Source organism: Arctopsyche grandis, chromosome 6 (genome assembly GCF_051622035.1).
Source record: "Arctopsyche grandis isolate Sample6627 chromosome 6, ASM5162203v2, whole genome shotgun sequence".
Classification (NCBI taxonomy): Eukaryota; Metazoa; Arthropoda; class Insecta; order Trichoptera; family Hydropsychidae; genus Arctopsyche; species Arctopsyche grandis.
In genome coordinates, this window is record NC_135360.1 from 4,828,448 (window position 1) to 4,847,366 (window position 18,919).

Genomic DNA, 18,919 nt, shown 5'->3' on the forward strand with positions numbered 1-18,919 from the left:
TATGTCGTTGAGAATAAATATACAAAAATCAAAGTCCATATAAATAGCATATCTTGAGTAAGTCATTGAATTTCTTCTTTACCAAGTCACTGACTTTACTAAGACATTCTTTACTAAATCAATGATTTTTGTTGGCTAGCTCTCGTTTAAGAGATATAGCGTTTAAAAATGTGGGTAATTTTTACAGATTTTTGCCTTTTGCAGTATTTAATTCACAATCTAGTATTCTTGTTCCAAAAGTAAATATTAGAATCAATAGTCACATGTTTTTTATATTGATTGTGATTTTTTATTGTTTTTAAATACTTATAATTAATTATCTAGCGAATTTTAAAAGTCAAAAATATACTTTTTTTTTACATATTTTTTTCGTAATTTATAAGCTAATTTCGCTAATTTTTCACTTTACCACTTTTATAGGGATAGGTTTTTTGTGTCAAAATTTTTATCGAAACGTACTAAGCGGTAAATGATTCGATCAAAAGATATATTTTACCGTTATATTTTGCCATTCCTGCTGGCTGAAATCATTAAGAGATTAAAAAAACGTTTTTAAAATAGCTATCCCACTTCTGACACCAAAAAATTTTGAATTGCTTTTTACATGGTGGGACGAAACACTTTTCATTTTTGCCACATGTAAATAGACTAAAATTCAACAAGATAAATTCAACCTGGACACCCCAAGGTCGCATACGCCCTTCTTCCACGAATCTTTTCAATATCATCCTCAGTAGGGGGAAATAAAGATGGCAGGACAGGAGGGGGATTGTTAATTAAAATCATATTAATTCCAATCTGAGGGGTGTCCGCCCCCCCAATCCCTCGTCTGTATTTAATAATTCGTTGAACCGCGACTTTCCAAAAGTGTATCCATACATATAATACATATGTATCCACTATACGTAGAGTAAGTTTCTCACACTTTGCCTGCTTGTATTTCAAATATGGCCAACGATCGTTTTCCGATTATGGTCTTACCCGGACATGAATCATCGCACAATTGAAAAATTCTCATGTCAAACGATTCTCACACGATGATTTCGCAATCGATTCGAGTTTCGACCTCTTTTGGAACTGTATCGTGAACGAGACATTACGGCGTGTAATACTGCAACGGTCTATATGACAGATTATTTGTACGAAATGTATTACACAACGCTTGAATGATCCACTTATGATGCAACCCAAAGTTGGACCGCCCATTTTAAATACAATAGATCAGCGCTGGTTTTATTCTAGGCTATATTTAAAATAAAACAATTCTCATGTGACAATTTGATCCATTTAAAATGTAAACCATAAAAAATTGTTAAATGAAAAGTTGAAAAATGTCGATATCATGCAAATATTTGAGCAGAATTTGTGAATTTAAAAAAACCGTAAGCAAAAGTATGCCTGAAACAATCAACAAATTCGAAATAGCCAAATTTTCGAAAGAAGGAGGGATGCTGATTTGATTGTAACCATTACGACAATTAAATTAGATAAATTGGCAACCTCTAATACGAAATGTTTGATTTGGGTTTGATAACGTTAACTGAGCAACAAAAAATCACCATTTTTACTTACATTTTTTGTACCTAAGCGGAAACTAATCAATCTTTATTAAGACTTGACTCATTAAATTCGAATATGACAATGATTTTTGTTGCATTTGTTTCATTTATGAATAGCCTTCGGAGTTGGCTAGGTGCTTGTCAAATAACAATAGATCGCTCGATTAGTTTACAAAACAAGAGAGCAAAAAAGCGTAGTAATAAATTGACAAGTGAACCATTTTTTGTGCAAAGAGTATCGTCCCAACGCCGATCTCTACTTATGAGATATAAGCGTTAAAAATGCACAATTTTAATATATATTTTTGGCTTTTACAATCTTGAACTCAAAATATATAAGCATTGGAATCAATAATTTTTTAATAATCAATTTTTTTTAAATCAGACCCACGACCTCTCTACTGGTAAAACCTGGAGACATTTATATCTTGATTTAACTAGCAGCGTGGTCTAGTAATCAGTATTGAATTCTTTTGTGCTTGATGTCACGGGTTCGATTCCCACTAAGAGTCTCGTCGATCATTTCTTATCAGAATTTGACAATTTTTCTGATTTTCATTGAAACTGTTCCTGTAAAATTGGCTTTTCCTTCCCAATTTTCTGTTGCAAACCTTGGGTTATTGTTATATCTCAGATTTCGCCAGATTTTTTACCATGTATGTATTACAATTCGTATTGTTACATGAAAAATGTTATCAATCGTATGTATACGATGTTTGTAATATCTGACCATAGATGTCAGGTATTGTTTCGATTTACATGTGTATGTATGTAATAATTATGTATTTAGATGTCTCGTTAATTATGAATTTTCAATGTCTTGTAATAAATTAGGCATAGTGACGACCTGGAGCTAATTTGTAATGTCACTATGGTGAAATTGTATGTAATTTTGTATGATTCGAAATAAATATTGGGGCGTGGAAGTGTAGAAGGGTTTATGAGATCTGAGTGAAAGATAAAGCGAGTAGTGGTGTAAGTAGTTTATTATTCTTGATACGTCGACCAGCCAGCTCTTAATGAATGCACGGAACAAAACCGCTTTAAATTTAAACACAGCGTGTGCTCTCAGCACATATAGGTCATTGGTCGATGGGTCGTGATACTTTATTGGCTGTTGTATCCAGCCTGCTCATTGGTCGAGGCCTTTTTGGCGCGAACGCGTGATCAGGCTGTGATGGTAAATTAGCGGTCCACGAGCACCAATTACGTAATCTCTACGTTACAGTATTTTACAAATAACCAGCAGCGTGGACTAGTGGTTATAGCATATTATGCTTTTGAACGGAGTGGTCACAGTTTGATTCCCACTACTAGCTGTTGGCCAGACTTTGGTTATTGACTCAGATCGATCGTTTCCTTTCAGAGTTTGCCAATTTTTATGATTTTCATTGAAACGGTTCCTGTATATTGTTCCTGTAATTAGCCATAGTGACGACCTGGAGCTAATCTGTAATGTCACTATGGCGAAATTGTAAAAAATAAATAATCTGTCGTAGCATCTCTACCTATGACAAACGTCTTACCCGGAAACCCTACGATAGACTTGCATATCTTAAGACGTGTCTAGAGCTTTAATTGAATATGGTTTGTATTGTTTCTTTTATTTGTAACTATTTAGGGCGAATCCCAAATAGTTTCCACGTCCGTTTTATTTCCAATTTGAATTAATTAGTTAAGATGAACAATGGAAGATCTTTTACCCATAACCGTGGGGGCTGTCGGCGGTGGTCCACACTAACAAAAGAGCCCTTTAATTAAAACGAGAACGGAAAATGTTTTTAAGGCATTCTCGTTCTCATTGTGAGAAACGTGTTATTTTCTTGTACAGTCTGTAACGTAATAAAAAACACAATGTTTTGATGCAATAATACGTAGGTACGTTTAATCAAAACCTAACTCGAGTGCTCCGAGAAAAAATTAAATTCTCATAAAATGCATACACATCATGTACACGAAATTGCTGAAAAATTTAATATGAAAAGCATTCGCTCGTGTGTTTCGGGAAAATTGTACGCCTGACAAATTCTAATATTAAATTATTTCCCCGCCATACGAACGCAGTAGCTAAATTGTCAAACGGAATCTGTATCGTATTTACTGTTGATGTATTGCCGAAATTTTATCATTGTTTTGTTTTCACTTTTTTTTTAATTTTTGAATGCCATCAAAAATGACGGTAAATTCAATTCGGCGAGTGATTGGGTGTCCCGACAAAACCGCGCAGAACAAAATCGCGGGGACAAAATAGCGCGGCGAAAAAATCGCGCAACGCATATATAAACAAATATAAGCAAGAAAATAAATACAAAAACAAGGAATATAATTATTAAAAACAGGTCTAATTTATAAGAAAAATCCTAGAGAACACAGTTATGATAAAATGAGAGTCATTTAATTATTTTGAAAGTGTACATATGTAGAAATAATTGTTTTCGCGATAAGCCCCTTGTATAATTGCTCACAGATGCAAGAGAGAAGAATAATTCAGCACATACCACGCTCAGTGTGAGAATGATATCCGCCTGGGAATAACGGCTCTGCTTCAGCCGCCATTTTTTTCATTCCTGCACTTATTTTATATTAGTCGACGTTTCATAGACGATAAAATGATTTTTATAGCCAATTACAATAATCTACTTCACAGATTTTGTATTATGTTAAGTTAAAACCCACATTTTTAATTGGACGCTTGGCATCTAGCACAGTGTCTAGCGGATTTGTAGTAAAGTAAGCTAATATTTATACGCGTCAACTGGGCGACGCACAAGTGGGTGATAGTCACATGGGAGATGCTTATTTTGGAACAGAAAATTTTAATGCATATACATAATGCGAGGAAACGTAAGAATGTTATAGGTATGTTGGATTAATTGAAATGGTTGCATATTAGAAATAGTCTTAAATTAAGCACTTTAAAATTTGTATATAAGTTAGAGAAGAATCTAATACCCAAATATTTTAATAATCATATAGTTAGGAATAGAGCTATACATAATTATAAAACTAGAAATAGGAATAAATTAATTAAAGGCAGAGTTAAGAAAGCTAAAAACTGCAGGAAGTGTTTTCCACAGAGGTGTTCAAATATACAATTCCCTTCCTGAGAGCATTAGAGGTGCTAGTAACATTGGTGCTTTCATGAAAGATGTTAATGAATACCTCTGTGGAAGACGAAGTAATTATATAATACATATATGTAAGTTTAATAAAATGCTATGTTTGGAATTATATTATATTATTTTAGGGTTACTAACTATAGTTTTGTTAATTTTTTTAACTATGTTATATTATGGTTGTTAGTTTTAGTTTAAAATTGTCAATTGCGAAATAATTCATTAGCAATTTGCTATTTAATAATAAATAAAATATATATTATACATATAGCTCAAATATTGTAAATTTGCTGCAATATTTTGGTCTGCGTATATTTTATAAAATTTACATATTTCTTCGGCATATTTTGTGTTTAAACTAAAGATAGAAGATACCCAAAGAAAGCTCTCAAAAACTTATATATTAAAATGAATGACACGACCATGAAAAAAATGATTATTTTCTGAAAAGTTCTCTCTAACTCTATCTAACCACTAAATATTGTCTTATGGCCAATTGTGTCAGATTTCACATTTAGTGATTGACGTCTCTTCGAATGGGGGTCAGTTTCAAGTTGTAAATAACTACTGAGTGGTCTGTACCGGGTAGAGGTAGGATAGTCACAGTGCTATCCATTGTTCGGCAAACCTTTAACAATGCATTTACAACCATTGAACAATACACGGCCCCCTCAGGCTCCGGTCACTAGTACCGGGTAATAAATAGGACTAAAACTATTTCAGATACATCTTATCTCACCGGTGTTCCCTTCTCGCTATGTCAGATTTTAATTGTTTCAATGCCTATAACTTTTTCTTTTTTCACTCTATATTTTTATAAATATAGAAACTGTTCTTTAAAAAAAAGATATTAAAAAAATCCACTTTTTTCTTTACTTTTATCGATATATGTAAAACGTTTGGTTGGAGGCGCAGGACATTGTTTAAAATCAATGATTTTTTTTTATTTGACGTTCCTTTGATACGGGATACTTTGATGCAAGTTTTCCATTAGGTTCAAAATTTATATTTTTCGCTCCAGCCTTGTGCACTATTAATACACCACGCTGTCACATCGCTGCGATTGGACCGATTTGAATCAAATCCGAAGCGACTTTTCCGGAAACGAAAAAATAAAACAAAATTGACATTCCATTAAGCAAGCACGTCCAACAGAGAAGGAGGAAACAGTCCCAGAAAACATAATATACAATACGATACGAGAGCGTGAGGGGGATCCCCGCGGGGTCTCGTAATTAGCTCGCGCCCACTGCGCATCCATCATCAAACGAACTCATCATTTGACACGAACGTAATCACTATACCGGTATGGCACCTTCGAGGATCCCAGCAAGACACCTGTGACCTTTGTCACCCACCCAGAGTGTGCGTGTGCGGCACCTGGTAAGTACCCGTGAGTACCACTTGGAGAGATGGACTTTCACAAGCACTCGATCCTACACTCTGCAAAGGTGTTGAATCCACATATGCGTTATATGTATGTATGTAGGTTTATCGACTGCTCTCTTGGGTTCTATGATTCGTAAGTATCTCGAAGGGGTACTTCTCAAACTAGGAAGTCTCGATTAACTTTATCCGAACCACCAATGCAACCGACTATCACAGTTGTGTGATAGTGAATTGATAGGTATTCAGTTTCGTGTTCATGGAAAGTGCTAGCAGGGCACATGCGGGAGGAGGGGGATGTCAATGTTTGACAGTTGTAGCTACATTATGTAGCTAATTAGATAATTCTACACCTATGTAGCTGTAGATAATTCATTGGGTGATTTTGGAAAGGAATTGATACACGGTGCTATTGTCGCTAGCAGTTTTAACATACACAGACCTTCCGGACAGTATCTCCATTCCATCCCCGCACGCTCACCCGGCCGTCCGCATACAAATGAGCATGTGTGTGTGTGTATGTATGTGCCTTTGTGTATTTGTGTTTTTGTCAGTGTTCACAGTGCGATTTTCTGTATTTTTATGAATTTGTAATATTTATTTTTTGTTATCTCCATAGTTGTCCATGCAAAAAACATACATACATATGTACATATGTATATGTATACATCTATTCAATTTTTTTATATTTCAGTTTCGATTTCCGATTCCGTTTTCAGTTCCGATTCCCAATTCTAATTTCAGTTTCGATTCCCGTTTCCTATTTCAGTTCCAGTTCAGATTCCGATTCCGGTTTTGATTGCGATTCCAATTCCCGATTCATATTTCAGTTCCGTTTTTGATTCCGGTACCTATTTTGGTTTCGACTTCGGTTGTGACTTCGGTAGCGAATTTGGTTGCGACTTTGGTTCCGTCTTACCGAAACCACCCATTGAAATATCAACGGGCACAAGACTTCTATAGGTATATAATATTATAACTAGAGGTAGGACCGGAAGCGTGCTTTTTCCAGGAAACAGGGCGTTTTGGGTCTATTTTCCAGGAAACAGGGCAAACTACAAAGCTAGAGAACATAAAAAAGGTTCATCATAAAAATGAACAAGGCACGGCGAACAATGAACAAAGAACGGCGCAAAGTTGGTCCGCTCTTTAAATTTATAACAACATGTTGAATACAATCTCTATTTATGTACTTAAAATCATGCGTGGCTTTTCACACTCGATTTTACCATAATTATCGTGCGATTTGTTTAATTTGTTGAAACTTCAAATATAGAACAATGACGTATTACATTGACTAAATAAAAATTACCGTCAGATAAAAAATGTCATCAAAGAAAAATTGAGAAATTTGGTATGATAAAATCACTTACCACCATACAAATATTGTGGGCAGCGATTTTTATGACAGACAAATTTCTTCGAAACATACAAATACATTACTTTCATTCGACAATCTACAAATATTTGAATTGTATGTATGTAGAGGTAGTTCGATTTTCGAAGCCGTACCCCCACTCTACGGAAAAGATGCGCACGCTGAGATCGTGTACTAAATGCTACTTCTGCGCACCTCTTCCGAAGAGTGGGGGTGGGTCTTCACCAGCGGAGAGAACTCGTAGAAGCCGTATTATAGCCATTTATAGCTCGATTTTGACCATTTTTTTTCTTGATTATTCCAGAATGCAACTGCAACGGACACGCTCGCCGATGCCGCTTCCACATGGAACTCTTCAAACTCTCTGGCAGGGTTTCTGGCGGAGTGTGCCTTCGCTGTCGCCATTACACGGCAGGTCGCCACTGTCACTACTGTCGCGAAGGGTACTTCAGGGATCCCACTAAGGCCATATCGCATCGCAAAGCCTGCAAACGTGAGTAGCTGCAATTTTATATACATACATACATATTTCCCAACAACATATTCGCTCGCATTGTGCTTGCCGGGGCACAATAACGGAGTATACACACATATTGGCGAAATTGGACCCATTTCGTATCAACATCTGTCGTCGTTTATGCTCACCACCCCCTCGACCACCCACTCTCTGGAGCTGGACAGCAGCTGCCCTCCGACACTGTCCAAAATCAATCCGCGTATCCCATTAATCAATACTGACACACTGACGGCAGATGCTATCGACGGGTTTTACATATTTTAATAACATTTTCCTTGAAGCAAGTGTATACATACATATGTGTGTAGTCTTAAATTTATTGCGCAACCTATGCAGTAGGCGATTTTCAAGATATTGCAAAAATGTGTATTGTTTGTCAACAAGTTATCTTTTCAAACGCATAGGCAACAGTCGAGCTTTGTTTAAAAATACCACAGTGAATGTTGAATTTATTGCCTCTGAGCAATAAGGTCAATATTTATATTTCAAAACTATGAAGCAGGTAAGAGAGAGCTCGTCTAATAAGTTAAGTCGATAAGCAAACCGAATATGAAAACTTGTACACAATCGTGTGTAAGTAATCTCTTTATTCACGTTTGATACTAACATGCAAAGATTGTATATAGAATTTTGAAGTTTAATAGATTTATCTCAATAGTTACTACGTGATACCTTAAGCTTTAGAAAACAAAACTTGCTGAAAACTAAATTCTAAAACTGTGTAACGAAGTATCAAGACACTTAAGAATAGTACAAATCTAAATCCCAAAGATGTTAAGGTATCAAGACATTAAAATAATAGATATCAAAGCTGTATGTAGTAGGTAGACATTAAAATAATAGATATCAAAGCTGTGTGTGTGTGTCTCAAATAGGCTCCTAAACCACTGAACCGATTACGATGGAACTTTCAGGATTTGTTGTATGCGTATCCGGGAAGATTACTGAAAAGAAAAAACGGGAACGTAAACGGGAAAAATGGGAATGAGTGTCATTGCAACGCAATAATTTCAAATGTGTTCGCTGCCTGCGTTTTTCCGACAAATGGGAACGGGAACGAGAATGGGAACGAGAACGGCAACGGGAGCGGGAACGGGAACGGGAACAAGAACGGGAATGGGAACGGGAACGGGAATTGCATGCGTTATGGCATTGCAACGCATGTAGGGTTCAGCTAGTATATAATAGATTCAAATAAGATATACTTTAGCTTACAAGATCTTAATCCAGTAATTTTTCATTTTTTCTAAAATACTACACCAAATATACATATGTCATCGTAATCAAAATCGATATAATAGCTCTTAATTATTTTAAAGTTTGTTTTTTGAAATCTCCATACTTGTCGATGCAACACCACACACCCAAATACAAACATGCCCACATACATACATATGTGCATTTCTTCCATTTTTATATATTATATATTATATGTAATTTAAAATTTCCAGTGTAGATTCTAATAACATAGATCCTAGCCTGCAAATATATCAAAATTTTATATGAAAGACCTGAAGAAAAGTTGTAGGACATATCGATGGCTTGGTGCGCAGATATTATATGTATGACCATTTTTGAATGTATATCGAATTTTAAATTTGAAGATGCTGGAATAATTCAGGTTCTTCCTTTCAAGATAATTTATGTATACCACATAAATGAAAATTAAAGGATAAACCTGAATTATTCCAGCGTCTACAAAATTAAAACTCGATACAAATTTAAAAAGTAAAAATAGACATACATATGTATCTGTGCACCAAGCCATCGATATAATCATTTAATTTGTAGGGTTCAAATGTTTTTTTTTACATCTAAATTTTAAGACATTGACTCTGTAATACAGTAAATTTTCATTCATCTCAAAATATTTTCATATACTGGAACTACCCGATACTAAGAATATGTAGTAAAAAAGCCGAATGATTTTAATTCTTTACAATTACTTAAATAACAGATATTTACTATATGTAGTTTGCAAGGTACCAAAATCGTAGCCAAAAGACATTAAAGCTGTAAAACATTTAACTTGTATGATACAATTTCTGGACATTTGAGTAGTACCTAAAACCATGAATAAATAACTAGTTAGATATATGGAGAACGAAAGCTGGTGGATATCAAAATTGTACATAATTCTTCAAATAACAGATACCATAGCTTACAAGGTATCAAAATCTAAATAATAAAGCTATCAAACATTTGAGTTTTAATACACTGACCACTATGAACAAATGGCTTATAAAAATAGTATAATATAAAGTTCGTTAAATATCGCAGTTCCGAATAAACGCTCTCAGTCTAAAATCAATCCAAAAAGCCAAAATCAGAGAGTTGAAAACAAAGATCGACTGGTTCGAGCAGAGACGTCAAATAGTTACCGTTAGCGTTTTGGCCATAGCACGCATATCGAATTGTCAACATTATAATATTAACATTTTTCATTATACAAACCATTAATGTAGAAAAATAATGAGAGCCTATAAGCATATTTTATCAGATATAGTGAGAAAATTATAAAGTTACAAGCGTTTAAACAATTAAAACTGACAAAACGAATGGGGGGGGGGGGAAGTCAAACAAACAAGGCTATTGGCATTGGGTGAGCCTTCTCCAAAATTTTGCGGAAGCAATTGAAATCTCTATCGGCGGCCAAACCTCACAAAATGCCAAAGTTTCAAAGCGATCGGAAGAATATAGGAAGTTCGCCAGACCGATTAGTGAAGTGAAGCTAATAACTAGTCTTCGGCGGTGGAGCGAGCTTTTTCCAGGAAAGAGGGCGTTTTGGGGATATTTTACAGGAAACAGGGCAAACTACAAAGCTAGAGAGCAAAAAAAAGGTTCACCATAAAAATGAACAATGGCGCATAGGTGCCGCGTATTGTTCAAAGGTTGTAAATGCATTGTTCAAGGTTTGCCGAAAGGTTTTACAACAATGGAACAATGGATAGCACTGTGACTATCCTACTAATAACAACCTTGTTATAAAAAGTGTATTATCTAATACTAAAGTAATTACGATATATGTACATATGTAGAAGTTGCAAGTCATCAAAATTATAAGACACCAAGCTTAAGAGGGCTGAACACCAGCGCCTTGTCTATACAAACGTATTACACTGCTCCCTTCCTCAATTATGGCACTAGAGAGCTTATTTTTTAATATGCTATGAATATCCACCATAGGCATGTTTCTGTGGTTTTATTTTTTTGATTAGTTATTTTTTATAGGAGCTAGGAGCCGCCAAACATCTATAAAATCGCCTCTTTTTTACACCCACGAAAAGAGTCCAGCGTGCTTATTTAACGATTTATTTTTAAAATAAAATACGAGCACACAAACATAGAAAATATCTTTCTCATACCGATGATGATTTTTTTTTTCAAATTGGTCCAGCTTCGGAGAAGAAAAATGGAGAATACGAAACCTCGATTTTGTCGATTTAAAATAAGTATTATCTGGTTGAAGCGCAACTGTAGAATTAACTCAATATATATATATATATATATATATATATATATATATATATATATATATATATATATATATATATATATATATATATATATATATATATATATATATATATTGTCGCCTTCACTCAGTATATACATTCACTCAATATATATATCGAAGAAAGGAACGGCAACAAAATTAAGGTTTCGGGTATCCAGCCTTCTTTAAGACACTGAAACGCCAGGCCACTAAATTTGCCTAAAACTGAAGTCATATATTATTTATATAAAGAATGAATACATATGAATAGTGTATGTATGTAAAGAGTTGCTTTACCATAGGATGCGGTATACGTAATTTGAATACAGTTGTGTCTTTCAAATATGCGACCTGACTTGCTCTCAGGGGGGTCATTATACTGCATTTTGAAATCACACTCGTTGTCATACAGCAATAATAATAATTGACACGGTATCGTCGCGTGTGGTATTCGCGCCTAATTGTCAGCCGATCCCTTCTCGTTATTGAGTCCTCACTCAGGTCACAGGTCAACTTTTGAGCTCTAAGTGTGTGTGTGTGTGCGCCTGTTAGCGATTGGAAAGTCGTGATCGTTTGTTAAAAATCAATATTATGATCGACGCCTTTTAAGGTCGTCCCCATCTATAAACGGTGACTTTATCGGCGATTTTATAAATTGTTATATTATTATCCGTCAAATTTGTCCACTCTGTACATATATATAAGGAGCGGGGGAATATACTTTGGTCGGTCAATCTTGATACTTTGAATTTTTGATCTATTGAAGCTGTTCAGGTTTTTTTAGAGTGAGTGTATGTACATACATGTATACGGCCATATCGCACTGTAGGACAACACTATTAAATAAATAATTGAAATTATATATTTTCTTCGAATTAACCCTTTGAATTCTGACCAACGCACATCGGCGTTTTGTCAACAAGTCCATGGGCCTGAAAAACGCCGATAGGCGTTGTATTTTTAACATGTACAAAGTAAGCAAGAATAAAGCCCGCTAAGGGCCGGGCCGCACCGTGCAACTTTGTCGGCCGACTAGTTGCGCGACACGAAAAAATGTATGGAAATGTGTGCGACAAACAAGTTGACGGGTGTAGCATGTCCCATCTACCTGCATGCATTGGTCTGGTCGCCCTCAACCAAGTCGCTCGCAAGTCGCACGGTGCGGCCCGGCCCTAAGCCTTTCAGTTAGCATTGAAAAAAAATGCATTGAACGTGGGTCGTGTAATCCGTGTCAATGTTTATAAAGACTGGTTTACACCGGAATTTTTGAATTTATAACCATAGCAGAATTTCCCGATGGAAATCCCTAACTGCTCAGTATTTTAGATTGTGGCTTGCAATTTAGATTGTGAGCATTACATTTTAACAACAATGAAGGAAATGGAACTAGTTTTGGACTAATATATATTTGTTGCAATATATATTAGAGAGTCTAAACACACCTTGATCACCCACCCCAGACCAGGGGTAGTCAAACGATCAGATGTAACTCACAACCTCTCTATTGGTAAAAAAAAAACACTTAACCATTTGAATGCTGATCAACGCCGATCGGCATTTTGCTAAAAAGTCCATAGGCCTGAAAAACGCCGATCGGCGTTGTATTTTGAGCATGTACAAAGTAAGCGAGAATACTACCCGCTTAGCCTTTTCAGTTAGCATTGAAAAAAAATGCATTGAACTTGGGTAATCCGTGTCATTCATGTATTAACGTTTATAAAGGCTGGTTTACACCGTAATTTTTGGATTTATAACCATGGCAGAATATCTCAATGGAAATCCCTAACTGCCGAGTATTTTAGATTGTGGCTTGGCATTTAGATTGTGAGCATTACATTTTAACAACAATGAAGAAGATTGAACTAGTTTTTAAAAAATACATTCATTGATAGACTTCTTTTGTTTATTTTATATTGTCGCAAGGTATATTAGAGAGTCTAAACACCCCTTTACAAAACTCGAAATCCTCGGCGGTAGTTATCTAGGGTAGTGATCTAGGGTTTGTTCGGATTAGCTTCAATTTTTATACCTGCTTTCTATTGGATTTCTAAATAATTCTGGTTGGAAATGTTGGTGAAATTTTCAGCGTGACGGGCTTTAAACAGAAAAGACGTCAGCACTCAAAGGGTTAAAGAATTGACCTACATATTGCCATCATTTGTAATAAATTTTCTATATGACATGTCAGCATTTCTACAGAATAATGACACATCTATTTTATATTACTAGAATTTTAAATCTCAATAGACACAATCAACCACACAATAATTCAAATGTTTGCATACGAAAATCAATGGGTTAATAAAAACAACTTTCCCAACAAAGTCAATGCGTAATATGTATGTACCTTACATATACATAATACATATGTATTGTATTTATCCCATATAAAAACGAACCAATTCCTATAAGATTGCCATCGATCGTTCCATAGTATTATGAAATTCGTATTGCAATCGTACCACCGTGTACTGGCAATGAATTAATTTATTGCCTTCTATCGATTGGACTCCATTGTTTTTTTATTTATCGGAATTTTTATTACGCCATCGTAAACGCGGGACAATGGACCATAATTTAGACATGGAAGTAAACGAAAACTACCGTCAATACCTCATCTAACCCTCACAATGCCGAAGCACATTACGTATGTATTCATCATCGTCATCTCTCATGCACTATTCTATGTATGTATGTATGTAACTGGGTATAAACATCTTATTTTGTATTTCTCGTTTCTAATTTACTTCCTTCTGCATATGTACATACATATATTCTCTTGGGTACTTTCCGGAATGTAATTATACTGTGCTTACACATACTTACTTTTACATTAATAGATCTTTCCCAAATGTTTCCCTTTTTTACGTATTATCTTGATTACAATTATGCTAGAGAGCAGTTCCATACTGTTTGGTTCATTGAGTGGGGTATCTACTTTTTCCTTTCTGTCTTGACCCGTTATAAATTAAATCCAAATCCTTTCTTGTATCTATTTTTGAGTTTTCGAAAACTCGAGTCTTCTAATTCGTCAATAACCTGTCGAAAAGAATTGATACTTTTGTTGTTTGATACTTTAGAAAGAACTTCTGGAACATTTTTACTTTTATCTTGAACAATATCAACACTTACACTAGAGAATAAACTGTTGAATTCATCAAATAGACACTGTGATTAGTCTGTGAACGTTTTCAAAAAAATTGAATCCTCATTTATACATATGTACAACATAGTATATGTATGTATATAATATGAAATAATAACTAAATTAAATTACCCACTCTATGTACTTTCGTCTTCTCTAAACAACCTCCCTTCTTATCCTTTTGAATCGGACTTCTGGAATCATCTTCTACTTGCCCCGAAATCAACACTTTCATTTTACTTTTACTTCCATGTAGTGCTGTCTTCTAGTGGATTTCCAAGGGTTTTTGGGAAATCTTTTCTTCAAAATTTTTAATACTAAAAACCTTATTGTTTAAATTTTACTTTTTTTGTTTTTGAATTACAATTTGTAAGTTATAATTTTTAACTTAAGTTCTTTAGTTATAATTTATAACTCAAGAACGGTGCCCCGTAAGGGCAAGATGGTTTTACTATTGATTTAATTTCATAGAGAATCCTGTTTTTTTCGCTCTTTTGCTTTGAACACTGATGGAACCGCGTATTGTATTTTGAGATTGCCCTAATGAGTACCCGTCCTTTAAATATAACAGATAAATTCAGTGATTTTGAGTCTTCTGGAGTATCTAGAGCTTGAATGTTCACTTATTGTTTATTTTTCCCGAAACAATTCGAACCATTTCTGTACAGACTTCACTTAAACATGATAAAAAACTTCTCAAGCATCATCAAAAACAAACATTTTTATAAGGATATTTGATATTACGGTTGTTAGAACGGTTACTGTAATTACAGTTTATGCAGATTCAAAGATTTTTTTCTCGGAAACCCATTGGTACAGAAATTGAATGACACAACTGCTTCTATGTACATACGTACCATCTAAAATGTATTTCTCAGTACAAATTAGTTCATATTCTTGCATTCAATACCCAAAAGTTTAACTTCCTCACATCATCACTGCAAGAGTCAATTGTCTTCTCACAGCACTCCTTCCTGTAATATCCTCTTCCTCACTAGTATTATACATACTACACCCTATTCAAATGTCCCAATTTAGACTCACGTCATTCCATCACACGATTTAATCCGTTGAGAGTTCACATTCAAACACACACACACACACATTGTATTGCGCAAGTCTTTCTTTTATTTCGGAGCGAATTAATTGCCGGCTCGGTGTTCCACAAAAGACCTACAAAAGTTCGTGAGGTCTGAGCTCGTGACCGCTCCGGACCCGAAAGGCTCTAAATCGAGACCTTAGGTACGTATAATATGTATCACAATACACCGGTTGGCTTTTCAACGTATCTACTATTTTTTATGCATGCAGTTTGTATTGATGTGTGCCTCTGAATGTGTCTCATTGAAAATGAAATGTGCTCTCGTAATGGGGAGTGAGTGGGCGGGTGGGGGGTGGGGGGCGGTGAGGGGGATTTGCCTCTTCTTCCTTTCACCCCATTGATAAAACAAAGAGGACGTGCCCTGAATCGGCTCGACCTGCTAAGTGGACTCCGTGGAGGTATGTCAGGGATTGTCAACTAGTTGGTTTGGTCTAGTTTCCAAACACGAGCAAGTTCTGTGCCTCTACATAATAAGTACAAACATAGAAGTGATCTTGAGAATTTGTGTGAAAATGTAACAAGTAGAGGAGATGCCTTGTTCAGCCTCAGCGGTGCTCATGTTTATTTTCATTCGATAGCCGTATTTGGACCTTTTAAATCCAAAATGGCTAGAAAAATTTAAGAATTTTGAAGTAGGAAAATAGTCGATGCGGTGCAAACGATCGAAAAGCGCCAGACAGACTGAACCACAGATTAACGACCACGTGTACCTATGCGTGCGCACTGCTCGCACTAACACTAAGCGAAATCTACCCGAAGTCCCGACATACCTACCCTGTATACGTTCTGTGCTTCTGATACTTTAGTTCCGAATTTTGCCTTATTAAAGTCGCCAGAAAGATCCAACTCAATTTTAATAATTACCATTTTAATAATTGCATCTGTGCACATCGAAAGGCTACTCGTCATCTGATGTGCAATCTATCATTCGTGAAGTCGAGAATTGCATTTAAAGCAGTCATCCAGTTAATCTGTGGTTCAGTCTGTCTGGCGCTTGTCGATCGTTTGCACCAAACCCAAAAATAGTATGAGCTTAAACTTTGACTTACTCTTATTCACTACTAGATGAACCCGGCATGCGTTGCAATGCCAGATTGAGGCATGCGTTGCAATGCCAGATTGAGGCATGCAATTCCCATTCCCGTTCCTGTTCCCGTTTCAAATGATGGTTGAAACTCCAATAACGTCTCTTCAAAGCCGTGTCGTCATAAATTGACTGGTAGCGTGGTTACCAACGAACACATTTCCTTGACTAATCTATTGGTAGTAGAAGTGATATTTCAATAGAATATGTATTTGCAGATTTTGTATAACTGGAATGGTGCTCATGTTCACTACTAATAATTATTTTGAAAATAGATAATGCAATTTCAGTAGAGGAAAGACCTTGTGTGCCCATAATAACCAGCAGGATAGACTAGTGGTTAACAGCGGTTAATGCTTTGAACAGAGTGGTCACGGGTTCAAATCTCACTGGTTTCTGCTGTCGATCGTTTCCTAGCAGAGTTTGCCAATTTATCTGATTTTCATTGAAACGGTTCCAAAAAATTGGCAACCTTACCCATTTTCTCGCAAAGTTTTCAGCAATCTCGAATTTCGCTGAATTGCATAAAATGCTGCAAATTTATATATTTGGCCATAAATGTCTCTGTGGATTAACGTTAATTGATATGTATGTATTTATGTACTTTGTATAATCTATTATTTTATTTATTTTATTTAATTTCATACCAGGAAGGCATTACAGGTAAACCCCAATGCGCCTTCCTGGCCAAATTACAAACAATACAGCATTTTTTATTATATAAGTCGCTAAATTACGAGACACTGACTTAAACTCGACAATTAACGAGACATCTATGAATTGTACATACATTTTTATTGTAATATTTACATTAATCATACTCAAATAGTGGTGACATAGTGGGTAGGAAGGATTTTTAGCCAATTTTTAATCGGGAATCGTTTCAACAATGAAATCAGAGAAAATTGGCAAACTCTGATAGGAAACGATCAACCAGGAGCACAAATCCTGGTCTGACCAGCAGCATTACAGATATACTCAGAAAAATTCTTTTCAATCGAGGTCAGCTCAAGGGATCGAACTCGGCGCCTCTCAGTATAATACCAATTATATTCGTATTAAATGTACAATGTTTCTGGCCAGGAAAGCGCATTGGGGTTACCTGTTAGGCCTTTCTGGTATAAATTAAAGATAATGCTACTCTTTTAAATTATTAATCGGTTGCAGTGTTTAATATGAACTTTAAATCCTACCTTCTTCATATATACATACTCTTTCAAATTTTAATATAGTATTACAGTCAGAATTTGTCGAAATTCACACTACTACAGAACGTACCGGCAACTGCACGTAACCAACACTACGAAATGTAGTTTTTAGTACATTTTGTATAGACACATTCATATCTAACGTGGCGTAGACCTAACAGCAGTAGCCGACATAATCTATTCATACAATACAGCTGTACGTGTCACCGTAACGTATCATGCAAAACCAGTATTCTTTACTCACTGGAAATATTCACGCAAGACGTGACGTCACAGAAGCGAGTGCACGATACTAAAGAAAGTGCGCATGCGCATATGAATATTTTCTGAAACGTCATGTGACAATATTGACTCGACGCAAGCAATATTGCGCCGTATCGTCGCGATCTGTATTGGATATGTGAGCCGATTTTGCCTTGCACTCGGCCAAAACTTGTCTCCACGTGCCGAAACGTGCATTTCTCTATGGTATGAATACAATCTGTCGTTTACGTGGGCTGCTGTGTTGTGCAGTAGCCGTGAAACATTGAGATATTTGTTGATGGCAGGTGAGCTTTGACTGTTCGTCAGGTGAATTATAGATTATTGTTTTGAAATAATATTATTGAAACTTAACTCCTCTCCATCGAGACTGGTTTTGTTGCATTGCATGCAAGTGAATTTATGCATCACGAACCTGTGCACAATTCATAAGCTCATAATCCCACTATTGAGCTTTACTACCCACCTGTGGCAACTCGCTCCAGTATTAATAGCTCAATCGTATACGGTAAACCACCTACCAGTGCAGATTATATTACACAACGTAATTAGTGCCCTGAATATTTATTATAATCACTTGAAAAATTGAAATATCTAAAGTTCAAATCGTGATATTCGATTTTTACCTGATTCTGATGACACGATTCTGATGTTTTCAAATGAAATG

At 35.6% G+C, this 18,919-nt stretch overlaps 1 protein-coding gene across 1 annotated transcript in view; it reads left to right on the forward strand.

Moving 5' to 3' along the window:
- The window catches only part of NetA (Netrin-A), a 258,589-nt gene that overhangs the window by 197,307 nt on the left and 42,363 nt on the right, over positions 1–18,919 (forward strand). Inside the window, exon 4 of the mRNA XM_077431817.1 lies at positions 7,744–7,932. Within this exon, the coding sequence (XP_077287943.1) occupies positions 7,744–7,932 (189 nt within the window). The remainder of the gene's footprint in view (positions 1–7,743; positions 7,933–18,919) is intronic.